The 14,050-nt window shown below is 40.6% G+C and overlaps 1 protein-coding gene across 14 annotated transcripts in view; it reads right to left on the bottom strand.

The window, feature by feature from the left end:
* Nucleotides 1–13,792, bottom strand: part of PUM1 (pumilio RNA binding family member 1) — a 120,921-nt gene extending 107,129 nt beyond the window's left edge. For 6 of the 14 annotated variants that reach the window (XM_043506199.1, XM_038377379.2, XM_038377383.2 and 3 more), the window contains exons 1-2: nt 13,476–13,620; nt 7,959–8,332 (exon numbers count right to left, since the gene is read on the bottom strand). In XM_043506199.1, the coding sequence (XP_043362134.1) occupies nt 7,959–8,321 (363 nt within the window). In that variant the 5' untranslated portion in view covers nt 8,322–8,332; nt 13,476–13,620. Of the gene's footprint in view, nt 1–7,958; nt 8,333–8,984; nt 9,090–13,475 lie in introns of all 14 variants that reach the window. The other 8 variants (XM_043506202.1, XM_043506201.1, XM_043506200.1 and 5 more) reach the window with 7 other exon arrangements.
* Nucleotides 13,793–14,050: the final 258 nt, after the last annotated feature.

Consider the following 14,050-nt stretch of genomic DNA (forward strand, 5'->3'; position numbering starts at 1 on the left):
ATCTTGTGAAATTTACATATGGGCTATCTCGAATACTTAATAATCTTCCATTACATTTTTTAAAAATTTGCTGAATTTTTAAAGTAGAAAAAACTTTTGTCTTCTAGTAATATACAGTTCTCAAATTGTAGCATATACTGAAAATTTAAAGTTATCAGTATTATGAGAGCAAGGACAAGTAATATGAAAATGTTGAGCCTTACGTAGCACTATGCAACAATCTCTTTTTTAATCCCCAGGAACGAAAGGTAACTTCATACAATGGAGATGTCTGAATTGTTCAAGGTAACGGTTTTAGGATATAAAGAAGGTGGGTTTATAAACCTTTTGAAACAAAAAATTTTTTAAGCTAACCCTTTGTGAAGGTTTATAATACATAGGCAGCAGCCGACTGCTCTTATTAGTTAATCTGGAGGAGATTTTGACTCGCATCTCTTTTTGTCTTGCCTGTAACATACACGAGATGCTATACACGATACTAGAGACAACATTTACCAATTTGTGACAAAAAAGCCCCATACAGGCTTGTCAATGACAATTAGGTGCCAGGGTTAAAATATGTTGTTCCATCAACTGATTACTGTACTATTTTTAGTCCTCTTCTATAACAATAGTCAGGAGAGAAAGAATGTGAAGTCACAAGTATCAGACAGGATTAGAAGCTTTAACTACTATTTTTGTAGTAAAGAATTCATAATTAGAACTGCTAGTACCACTAGCATTTGAAGCAAAATGCTATTAAAATTACAGACTGGCTAACATTTTACATGGCATTTAGCCAAGATAGTTAATAATTATGGAAATACTTAAGACAGTCTTGTTAAATTGCTATTTTTGGTTCATTAATAATAGTTTTTTACTTTGATTTTATAGAACTACTAGAACATACCCCTTCACATACCCCACAAATTAAAATAAGCAAAAAATACGCATCTTAAATCTGTGCATAGTATTTAACTTCAAGATCAGTTGATGTAAAAGTGTATTTTTGTTCTTCCTAGGCAAGCATGAGTCAAGTAGATTAAAAGGATATGGTACCATATAACAGGTTTCAGAGTAGCAGCCGTGTTAGTCTGTATTCGCAAAAAGAAAAGGAGTACTTGTGGCACCTTAGAGACTAACAAATTTATTAGAGCATAAGCTTTCGTGAGCTACAGCTCACTTCATCAAATGCATCCGATGAAGTGAGCTGTAGCTCACGAAAGCTTATGCTCTAATAAATTTGTTAGTCTCTAAGGTGCCACAAGTACTCCTTTTCTTGGTACCATATAATGAAATCACAAAGACTGCACAAGTGATCAGATGTGCTCTGTGAATTAAAGCTAGATACCTTGTAATGGATTTAATTGTTAGCAGGGCCAATATAAATTTACAGACTCAAAACCAAAAATATCAATAAATCCTGAAGAACTAGCCAGGCCCTGTAGATTAAGGTTTTCTACAGAAGATGATATATTCTAATTTCAAGCATTCATTTCAACACAGTGTTAACTTCACAGCCAAATAATTTGAATGGTAACACCGTCAATTATTTCACTGCTACCATAACACCCAGCTATTGTGCTTACCATGAAAGTACATGGAAATACCAATGGAAATTCCATTCATTTGAAAGGCTGTTTCATGGAATAAGACTACAGATATTAAATATGCAAACAACTGAATACTGTATGTGCAGTCACAGGATTTCTTTCTTGCCTCAAGCTGCAGTGAGACTCTCCTTGGCAATGTGGGCCAGATTGCAGTAGCATCTAAACTCTGCTAGGCGCTTTCCAAAAATAGATTGAGTCTCTGGCCGAAAAAGCTTACAATTAAACAGGACTTCCTTTGGAGCAACACTGGAGCCTGTCTCTGCTTGGCTTCCCAGGTTGTTTGAGAGAAAGAGGAGGTTAACTCCTCCTTAAGCAAGCCTTGACCATATTGTTTGCCATCCCAAGAACCAAACCTAGCCCTTCATGTGGTAGTGAAACATAGTAGGGAGGCTGCACAGTTTAAATAGTGGATTTGGAGAGAAGTGAGGAGTCAAGAGAACTGGATTCTATGCCCAGTTAAATGTACAGTATTGATTAAGAAGTTCAGTGCTCCCCATTCATAAGGCTTCACAGAGACAAAACCCGAAATGAACTCCAATCTTCACCCTGCCACCCTCACTATATTTCTCTTATTGAGTGCATGGATAATTCCTCAGATGTGAGGAGATAATTAGGGACAGAAGAACGCTGCAGGGATTATTAGCTAATTAAAGATGCTCTCAAAGAAAGTAAAATCCCTAAAAATTGTTCTTGCATCTTCAAACCATGACAGACTTCCGTATTACTCATTTATTGCAATTTGGACATAAAAAAAGCCCTGCATTTACTGTAATTTAGAAGGGGATATAACTGAATATTAAGGAACAGCGACGCTTGACTGAAATGTGGAAAGATCACGGTCAATGCCTCGTTTCCCTGTAACATCTGTGTGCAAGGGGAAAAAAGCAGCTTTTTTTAGTTTTCGTTAAGTGCTAAAGGTAACTCTTCTAAGATCTCTAAGCCAAGTGCCTTTTTTGTAGTGGGACTTGGTGGCCCCAGGGATCTGTAATAAGATACGTGGTCTTTCAGCATCAGACCAAATAAAGCCTACACTGTTAGTCATCAGAACTCCTATGTGATAACTGTTTAGTGACTTATGTGAAATGAGTTACTGGTCTCAATTCAAATAGTGCATGCCAAACCCAGCACATGAGCCAATTTTTAATGGCACGCTGCTGTCTGCCTGGGTCAGGGCAAACAGCAGCATGCCACTAAAAATCCTGCCCGGCCCGGCCCACTCTTTTCAGGCCCCCACCCAGCGCTCTCTCCTTGCAGGGCAGGCAAGCTTCCCCCTCCCATCACCTCTTCCCCAGCATGCTGGGTTCCTGCCCCTCCTCCTTTCCCTCCCTGCCGCCGATCACCTGACGGCCCTTGCTACGGAGGGGGAGAGGTAAAAGCGGAGCCACAGCGTGCTCTCCGGGACCTTGGGGAAGGGGGTGGAATCAGGGCATATCCCCTCCAGCCCCCTGCCGTGAGCCGCTCAGAGCAGGGGCTGGGAGCACCCCCACGACCCCAGCCCACACCCCCAGCCCAGTGCCCTGACCCCTGCACCCCCCCACAACCCCAGCCCTGACTGCAGCACCCCCCACACGTACCCAGCCCCCTCAGTCCTCTGTCCCCTCCTCACACACCCCCAGTCCCCTGCCCTGACTCCTGCACCCCCCCAAACATACTCAGCCCCCCCACACACCCTGACTCTTGCACCCCCCACATCCCCACTCCCACCCTGAACACCAAATGGGAGCTCCTGCACACACACACCCACATTCCCACCTGCACCCCTCGCACCAAATGGGAGCTGCCCTGGTAAGCACTCCACACCCAAATCTCCTGCCCCAACCCTGAGCCCTCTCCCTCATTCTAACTCCTGGCCAGACCTGCACCCCAACCCCCAGCCTGCTCCTTCACCCCCAGCCCTGTTCTCAGCACAGTCCCATCCTCATCTCAGTGCAGAGAAAGGAAGAGAATGGCTAGAACCAGGGAGAAGGTAGGTACCTATTCTATGTGGACAGGGCCGGGACTCCAGACTGGCAGCAGGCTGAGCAGGGCCAGCAGCCGGGACCCTGGCTGGCAGGAGCCGGCAGGCGGAACCCCAGAAAGACAACGGGCTGAGCCGCTCAGCCCACTGCCAGTCTGGGGTCCCGGCCACCAGCCCCGCTCAGCCCACTGCCAGTCTGGGGTCCCGGCCACCAGCCCCGCTCAGCCCACTGCCAGTCTGGGGTTCTGGCCGCAGGCCCCGCTCAGCCCACTGCCGGCCTACGTGAACAGAACCTCAGGCTGGCAGCAGGCTGAGCGGGCCAGTGGCGTAAGATCAGCATTTTAATTTAATTTTAAATGAAGCTTCTTAAACATTTTGAAAACCTTGTTTACATACGACAATAGTTTAGTTATATAATATATAGACTTACAGAGAGAGACCTTCTAAAAAACATTAAAATGTATTATTGGCAAGCAAAACCTTAAATTAAAGTGAATAAATGAAAACTTAGCACACCACTTCTGAAAGTTGCCGACCTCTGCTATAGCATGTTTGAGACCAGGAACCTTTCAAAAGCAGTTACATCAGTATCTGTAAACAACAGCAATATTGGATTTATAAAATACACCACATGCACCAGATTAACCAAGATGAGAACGGAGTCTCGGTTGATAAAATTTTTACTAATCAGAAAGACAGATTTTTTTCTGAAAGGGAGAGAGGAAAGGTTAGAAAAAACTACATATAAAATAGCAATTGAGCGAAGACACATTTTTTTCTTCCATTTTGAAGGTTATTGTTTGGAATAGGATGACACTGTCTGCTTCTTTTGGAGCACTGACAAACGTATTCTTCGGTTACACCTGTCAAAGCCATCCACCATTTGAATTCTTTACAGCTGTCATACCAAGGAGAAAACAGCAGCAGCAGACAAGTGAAAAAATAAAAACATGGTAAACAATGAAAAAGCATATTGTACATTTACTTTAACACACGTGTTATATAACCATTGTAGTTACAGAGGCTGAAATGTTATTTACTGAATTTGCCTAAGTGTCTTCTGTGCCATAGAGACAGAGAGCTCCCAGCTCCAAAGTGCTGACAACAGGTTATGTCTGAACAGTTGACACGAAGACACAGGAAAAGGGATTACGAAGCAGCCATTTAAAAAGATATGAAAATCTTCCCACCGTTAGCTACAATCTCCTAAACCCTGCACATTTCAAGGCTAAACTGTATTAACGCATAATTAACCTGCATGACCTTCCGCTACCACCGATTTTCTCACTTGATGCTCAGCACTACCCTCCACTTTACTGTCTGCAGCACAAGCCCCATACCACTTGCAGATATGGATACACAGTCCAAACAGAGTCAGATGGTCCCCGCTTCAAAGACTTTACAAATCTGAAAACCTGACCCATAGGGTGCTCAGCACCCTTCAATTCCAATTGACTGCAGCGAGATTTAAGGGTGCGGACTCAGGCCCTAAATAGACACCATACCAACAAAAGAGGAGGGAAAATATACTACACAAGGCAGGAGTTTTATTTGTTGAATACAAATTTGTTTTTTAAACAGTGTCCTAATTTTTAATCCTTTATTGTTCATTATCAACCTGTTCCTATTTTTCAAGTCATCTGCAAATTATCTTATGAGAACTTAATACCTCCAACCTGGATCCCAGATATTCTCCTTCCACCTCCTTAAAAGCGAGTGACCCATGACCTAAGATGATATATACAGGACTAAGGCACTGATTCTGCGAGCATATGTTGGCAGACACGCGTACCCACATGGAACATTTTACAAGATCAGGGCTCAAGAGGGGAAGAAATGACAAAAGTCATACAACTTAGAACATTTGGGAAATCACTGGGGGATAAGGTGGCAAAACAAGTCAACACAGGTCACTGTCCCATACCATACCGATGACCTTAAATTGACCTTTAATTTCATTTAATTAAAAAAGGATATGCTGAATGCAAAAACTGGTTAACGTAACATTAAGTCTGCATAGTTGAAACCACAATATTAGGAAACAGTTATGGTCGTAACGAAATTAAGCGTGTTAAAGGTGAGTATTGTAAAGCATATATATCACAACAGTAATATTTGAAGCTACACTATTATCATGAAAAAAAACAGAAAAAATGATATATACTTGCAAAACCGCTAAATTGATATTGCTGTATATTTCCTGACTGTGTGATACTAAATGGCAGCCTTAAGGTTAGATTATATTTGCAGTTAATATCCTCATGTTTGAGATTTAAAACAAAACCAAACGAAAATCCTACACATAAATGCTTTAAAAAAAAAAAAAAAAAAAAAAAAAACACCAAAACTAAACAGCCCCAACTAGATTTTCATACAACATGTTTTTCAATAAGGCGTTACATGTGCTGTTATTTAATTCGAGAGTTTTCTGCAAAAGAAAAGCAGCAGTATATTTGCGGACAGTGAAATAAGTCTTTGAAACAGGTCAAATTAGTTTTTTTGTTTTTGTTTTAAATTAAAGCTTAAAAGTTTACTGACTACTACAGAATGCAGTAAAGATTGCAGACACCTAGAAACTGCAGGATATAATTTTTTTATACCTGCAATTTTCTGCTATTTTTGGTGGAGTTGCTTCCTTTTGGGGGGCAGGGATTGAGAATTTTGCTCATTTGTGCATTTCAGCATGACAAAGCCATCCTCACACAAAATATCCCAATGCTACCCCAAACAATGCGTAACCAGTGTTTGGTGCCTACTGATTATCACTTAATAGCAGCAAATTTGAGAGATCATAAAATATTTAAAAAGCAGATAAGAATCATCCTCTGACCTACATTAACTACATCAAAGATTTAGTTAAATCTTTCAACAGATAAAGCTGGAATACAACTTTTAACATTACTCAAATCTTCAGTTAGATGATTTTTTTTAAACAAATTAATGGCAGTCATTCCAGACTGGAGTCCAACCCATCATTTTTCTTCATGCACATTTTAGCTAAATACTTGTATTTGCATGGGGGAAATAATTAAGCATAATATTTCTTAAAAATAAGTTTAAAAAAAGACACGCCAACTTTTTTCCTAGCTCTATTTCACATTCTGGATTTCATCCTATGCTTCTTAGGGAACTGAAATTAATGCAGTTCTTTGTTTACTTCTTTGTTTATGCACGTGCCAATATTACTCAAATTGCATAATTTTCACCATAGTGTCTACTTGTTAGACAGCCCTGCGGAGAAAGCAGAACATTTTTCTGGAGGGAGGTGGGGTTAATTTCTGGGGTTTTTTTCAAATTTTGTGATAGGGCGATTCACTTTTAAATAAATTAGCTCTTTTAGAGTGGAGGTGGTGTCACACCAAGTTCTAACAAGTTGAATATTAAGTCAAATTTTGGCCATGCTCCTTTAAATAATGAATTTAAACAATCATAATTTAAAACACTATCTTTTTTTTCTATTTTGACAGAAAACCAAAAAGCTATGTAAGCAATGCTGAGGTTTCAATGAGGTTACAGAAGCTTTGTTCCTGCTGCTTTTAAGAGATTTCTGGGAACCACTGACTTAAAAAAACATGCTTACCTCTAAATGCTGTTGCTGTATCTCCCTTTTTAGAGGAAGCAGGTTTTTTAGTTCATCCCTGTACTTGAAGAGTTACCTACGTGTCACAATCAGATAGCTAAGGAGTGGTATGTGCACTTGTTTAAGCCCCAGCATATAAAATAATGCTGTGATTTAAACCATACCTTTGGTTAATGGTTAAATTCTCTTTTCGCTTTCTTCATTTATATGCACAACAGAAGTATCCGATTATTCTTTAGGACATTAAATACATGTGAAAGCAAAGTTCTGTTCCTTAGCACACGGTGAAACAACTGTTTTTTTATAAACGGCTTTCTTCCTCATTCAATTAACCATGCCCAGCCCCCTTTCCCTCACTTCTCCTTGTGCTGCAGACAAGTACCAGAACTGTGTGCATTTCAGTATTAGAGTGTGAAGCTTTCACCATTCCTACATGCTTTAAAGGACAACACAGTTTTGTAATACCATTACATAAAAAATAATGCAACCACAGCATCAGGTTTGATAACAAGCAACAAACACCACTATACTGGTTCACACATACAAAAATCAATAAAGAGGACTGATGAATTTTACAAACAGATTCATTTTAACTACTGTCATAGAGTGCAGTGAGATTTCTAGTTCAACACCATCAAGAGAGAGAAAACATTTCATTTTTAACTAGTGAGGCATTAAAATTCTGAAAAGAAAGAAGTCTGGCTGATACCATCCAAACCACACAATAACCAGCTTAAGCTTTAAGAAGGTTCATTAAAAGCAGCAATCCTAACATGATTTGTTCATGTATTCAGTCTGAAATATTGAACTTTTTTTTTTTTATTATTACCTGATGTTCTGCATGAATGTTATCCCCAGTAGGCCAGCGATGTTTGCTGTTATTATAGCCGCCTCCACCACTTCCTCCTCCCCCAAGCTGCTCACCATGCTGCCTCTGAAAGAAGTAATCCACCATAGCGTCGTCCTGAGAACGGCCTGCAACTCCTATGGATCCAGGGACAGGACTGGAGTGTGTCCCTGCTGCAAGGGCTTGATTTGCAGCTGGCTGTTGCTGAGCCTGGGACCCTGTTCCAGATGTCAAAACAACAGGCATGTTGGGATTAGCTGTATCTTGTGTGTGCTGCTTCAGGTGGGGGCTGAACGAGTCCTGCCAGAGCACTGCTTTTCTCTTCAAAACACACGCAACGCTCATTCCACCAACACCTAAGGAGACACAGGGTTTTCTATGTTTATTCATTTTAATAACCGATTAAGCACACATTGCCTACATCAAGAAAAAAATCTTACTTCTTTTGACATGTTTATGCTTTCCTGTTAGTCACATCTGACCCATATCTCAGAAAGCTAAATTTAACAAACTTCATTTCAGTAAAATATATTAAAAATACACACTAACCAAAACGACAGTTAATTCTACAGGATGCTGCCAATACAGTTAAGATATTCACAGTTGCCTATTCTTGGAATCAGACCACCAAGCTGTGCAAGTGAAATTTCTTGTATGGCCAGCACACTAAAATTTTGTCTCAGTTTAATCTAAAATTGAGCACTGTAAACTTCTGGGGGAGAAAAACCCTGGGGAATGTAATGGAATTCAAATTACAACATCAATGTTTATAAACTTCTATATTAATGGCAGTTCTGCTACAGAATCTGTCATTTGCATGTAAGTACTACTAGATTATTACTTCCAATAGTTAGATAAACCAAAAAAAACTTATGTCAGCCAGTTTTATCAAATTCAAACCTAAAATATTATTTGTACACATGCTATTAGTCATGCCCCAAACATAACTTGCACTGTGTTGCAAACATTAAGGCTGGCTTTGGCCATGAGACAGTAAGATATACACACATATTTATGGGAGATTCCCTAAAGAAAAAGCAGCTAACCTCTTAGTGACTGGGACACCAACAGAATGTTCCAGAGCTAGATCAGCAGACAGCCTCAATTCAGTTACTGATGGGAGAGAAAAAAAACTAAACTCTGACTGTAGAAACTATCTAGCGTAGCAAACAAAGCGAAAAAGAGAATCCATCCCGTACAGCGACCTGAATAATATGACAATAAGTGGGTAAATCACAGAAGATTCTATACACCTTGATAGTGAAGTGTTTTTTTTCTTTACATAATTCCCACCCCATTAAAATTATATATACACACACACACACATATACACACACACACACACACACACACATATACACACACACACACACACACACACACACACTCAGGTATTTAAGTCAGAAGAAATTAAATTAAAAATGCTAAACAGACCTCAGACTTCTAAACTTTGTGTCAATTATTGCCCTGGTCATCCAACTGCAAACCCACAAATATCATGAATAGTTAACAAAGATGGACTGACAGCAGAATTTGCCCCTCATTCATCATCATCATAACTGCATATCATCATGCAGGAAGTCAATTTCCACATTTATGATAAGGTTCTCCCTAGCATATCTTGACTGAAAACTTTGGCCCAAACCTGCAAATAGTTCTGTAGGCTCTGAAGGGCACCTTTATCTCCTCTTTTCATCACACTACTTTTTAATAGCCGTCAAATTCTACAAGTGACTTTCAGGAACAACTTCATAACTGCACTGGAGTGCAAGATAGCAACAAACAGAAATCTTAATTTTGCTCAAAAATCATCTAGATTTTCCCTACCAATTTGAAGTGTTTTTTCTCTTATTCGTCTGTTAGAGTAATCTGAATATAGAAACTTCAGTAATAGAATTTTTTCCTCTCTCCTTAAGCTTGCAATGTAGTTTCTTTTATTTTTCTAGAGCAATGTAAACAGGTAACTTTGCACTTATGCACACCACTTTACATGTTCAAAGATGTGTACAGACGTAAATAAATGTATTTAGCAAAACCTCATCGGTTCTAACTTTGATGTAAACCTTACCACAAAACCTGGAAGTCTCATTCCACTTCTCAAATATAGCACTATAGTGAGGTCTCATTACTAAAGCTTTATTATTTTTACAAGATGTTCTTTTACCAGCAAAAAGAAAAGGAGTACTTGTGGCACCTTAGAGACTAACAAATTTATTTAAGCATAAGCTTTCGTGAGCTACAGCTCACTTCATCAGATGTAGCTCATGAAAGCTTATGCTTAAATAAATTTGTTAGTCTCTAAGGTGCCACAAGTATTCCTTTTCTTTTTGCTGATACAGAGCTGCTACTCTGAAACCTGTCTTTTACCAGCATACCATAGGAAAGCTAAATAGTGTAAGTTCTACTCACACACAAAGCAAACAAATAAAAAACGAAACGAATCAAACTCTCCTACAGAAGGAAGAAGAAGAAAGCTTATTTCTATCATGAATTTCTTATAAGGGACTCATACTATGATGATGGTGGCAAAGTACTTAGGTACTCTGGGGTAATGTTATGGATAACTAAAACTGGACTAACTCCTGTCAAAATAAATGGAAAAATATATTGTGAGGCAGTCAAACACACACAGACAACCCCCTTCTCCCCCCCAACCTTCCCATGGTCCCAATCCTTCAAAGATTCACATGTGTGAATAACTTTATGCACTGCGAATATCCCCACTGAAATCAATGGGACTACTCACAGCACAAAGTTAAGCATGTGCATAAATCTTTGCAGCACTGATGTCTAACTTAATTTCCCTATTCACAAAATTTTGTTGTCTGCAGTCCTATTCCCTCCCCACCCAGTTATTAGTGCAAATTAGCAGGGATTTAATCACTCAGAGGCAGTGATCCCCTTTTAATTTTTCTTTTAAAAACATCCATATTACACAAAAAACTTTCCAAATGCTCTAACAAACTAATATGACATCATTTTCTATTATGGCCATGACAGATAATAGCACATAGTTGAGAAGTAACAATAAAAGATTTGGCAGTTGTGGCCCAATTGAAGGATTTCCCTTAATGACCCAAGTGATACTCCACACCATACGGAGAAATGCAGCATCCTGATTTTCAAAGCTTTTAATGGGGAAGGGACCTGCCCTTTTCTATGTTTGAGACCCGCTCCTTCTTTAGCTTCAGCCTGCTACATACTTACATTTACATGAAATACCTTTTAGAGGTTCCATCACCACTCCTGAAGTTAAGGGGTGATCAAGCTTTATCTTTCCCACATCTGAGGGGCTGTCACTTGCTCCCTCAATCTCACAGGGGAGGAGAAAGTGTTATAAAATTATTATTACTCTTGACACTAGAAAATCCCAGTCAAGATATAACAAGAGCATTATTACGTTCTGTACAACTGTCTGTATTCTCAGAAACCTCCTCCTTCATTTAACATGGACAAGTCAATCCCAAGTCAGAACAGAAAACTTGGCACAGGAGACATTTTGAAAGAGAGCAAAGGGGGAAAAAAGCATGAGGGGAAGTTCAAGTTTAGTTCTGAGATATGTTTTTGACAGAAATGTTGTGATAAATGTAGCAGACAGCTGAATACCGTCATTCAAAGCATATAGAGCATCAGAAATATGTTAAGTCACCTACACAACACATACTGGTTAACTAACCAGCAGCTGCAACTCATATCACTGCAAGCGTCTTATAGCTACTCAATCTCTTACTTTTCACACTCTTCCTGTATTTTCCATATAAAGAGTTTCCCATGAGTGTTATTCATTTACAAAATAAACAGCCTCCTATTGGACATTACAAAAAGGGATTGTCAGAGTGAAATTACTATTAACATACGTTTCTTTCCTCTTACACACACACACAAATGGTGGTAAACAAGATGTTGTATGTTATCATTACCATAAGATAGCATAGTTTAGACTTCATGTAATTTCCTGTCTGTAAGCAACATAACTTTGGGGACATAGCTAAACAAATTCTAACTACAAGAAGCGGTGGCCTTAGAAAAAATAGCTGTATTCTGCATGTAGCATAACTACTACTAATAAATTCAGAACTCAGTAACTGATCTCCAAGCGCTCCGATTTAAAAAAAAAAAAAAGTTTACAGTAGTATTTTAAAAATTGGAATGGACATGAAATGTATTTTGCAAAATTAAACTAGGAATCTGTAAAGGCCTCTATTTTTCCATAAAGTTAGACTACGAATCAAAACCGCCTACCCATTGTTTAAGAGGCATCTGGTCTACAAAAGCGAAAAAGTTCACATTTTCATTAAAACCTAAGGAGACACAGCAGGAAGTGGGTAAATTGATAACCCACTAAACTTCTTAAACCAGCATTAAAACACGTTATAAGACGAATGCTAAACCGCCCACCCTCTCAGTAAAAGGAAATTCCTTACTCATGATCTGCTTAATAAAATTTCTACTTGGAACCAAGTTATTAAGCACTGAACAGAAAAAAATGAAAATAGGAGTCTCTCTCAGTGTGGGGTAAAGAACAAGCTCCAGTGTTGTTCTCTTCAAAACAAAACTGCTCAATTAAAAATTATCCAACACAAATACTACAGGGGGAGGAAGGACGAAGAGAGAACAGCACTATGTACTTATAGCACATCGGAAAGTATTGTGTGTGTTTTATTCCCTTCCACTTGAAATGATAAAGACCTTTCTCTTACAGACTGACACACACCAAAAAAACAACAGAGCTTACAAAAAAAAAAAAAAATCCCAACCATTACAGAGATAAAACACAAACCGTAGGAATACTGGGACACTTATGACAATAAAAATGGATCACTTCTTTATTTTTGAGAATTAAATGCATGCACTTCCAGAAATCCCCGGTATATCTTATATACATTACACACACACACAGTTTCCCAGCAATTCCTGCTGATAGGAATCTGAACTGTGTACAAGCTAGGAATGGTTTGGACGCTATTTATCACATTTACTGAATTCCCCCCCCCTTCTGCCCCCCCCCCCCCCGGCGACGCCGTACAGCCCGGTTAAAATGCACACGATGAATTACATGCCGAGAAGAATCCCCAGTCGGGTATTATTTTTTTAAACCAAAATAGCATGAACCCACCCCCTGCACCCCCCAAAATAAGGATGATTTCTTCTCCCCCAGGAGGATCAGGGCAGGGGATTGCCCCAACTTCACAGGGACCCAAGAATAAAGGTTAAAGGAGTTTGGGGGGGAGTGGAGGGGTTTGGGACACATTATGGGGGCCCCTGCACCTCCCCACTCCCCCTCCCTCCTTCCTTTGATAACAATAGGGGCCTTGCTCTGACTCCAAAACATGTACAAGGAACAGAGCGAGAGGAGAGACCCAGCACAGCGACCGGCCGGGGCTGCCTTTCGGGGCCGCATCAACCCCCACCTCGAGCCCCTAACCTCAATACGACCCCACCGACTGGTCCCCTGGGGTGTGGGGCCCAATTTAGTGCCGGTCCAGTCCGGATACTCACGGGCGGAGCGGTAGGATGAAGCTGGATCTCAGCCCCCCCCAGGCCTCTCGCTGGCTGCCTCTCCCCCTGCCTTTCACTCCGACAACATGGCGGCCCACTGGGGACTGGGACGGCGCGATGCATCATGGGATGGCTAGGCAGGCCCGGCTTGCTGCTTAGCCTCCTTGTCTCTGCTCCAGGCCGGGTGGCAACCAGCGCAGCATCAGCTGCTGTGCTGGGGCTCAGGTAGGCTGGGCCCTGGGCCCTCTCTCCTGGGCAGCTGTCCCTGTTAAACACAAGCCCAGATCCAAGGCAGTTTGTCCGCATGATCCGGGAGCAAGACAGAGCCGTGCAACACTAGCGCCGAGGAACCCAATCCTGAACACGCACCCAGATGCGCTCATCCACCCAATGCGCATACCCTGACGCCATATGCACACACCCCAACAGGCTCCCTTACACCATATGTACACCCTGACTGGGCATCCCAGCCTAATACACACCCCAAAAGGGTTTTACACACACCCTGACTAAGTTGATCTACCCAATACACAACACCCCATGATATTACGGTGTGGGGTTTTTAAAGCCCCTGC

Source organism: Dermochelys coriacea, chromosome 19 (genome assembly GCF_009764565.3).
Source record: "Dermochelys coriacea isolate rDerCor1 chromosome 19, rDerCor1.pri.v4, whole genome shotgun sequence".
Lineage (NCBI taxonomy): Eukaryota > Metazoa > Chordata > Testudines > Dermochelyidae > Dermochelys > Dermochelys coriacea.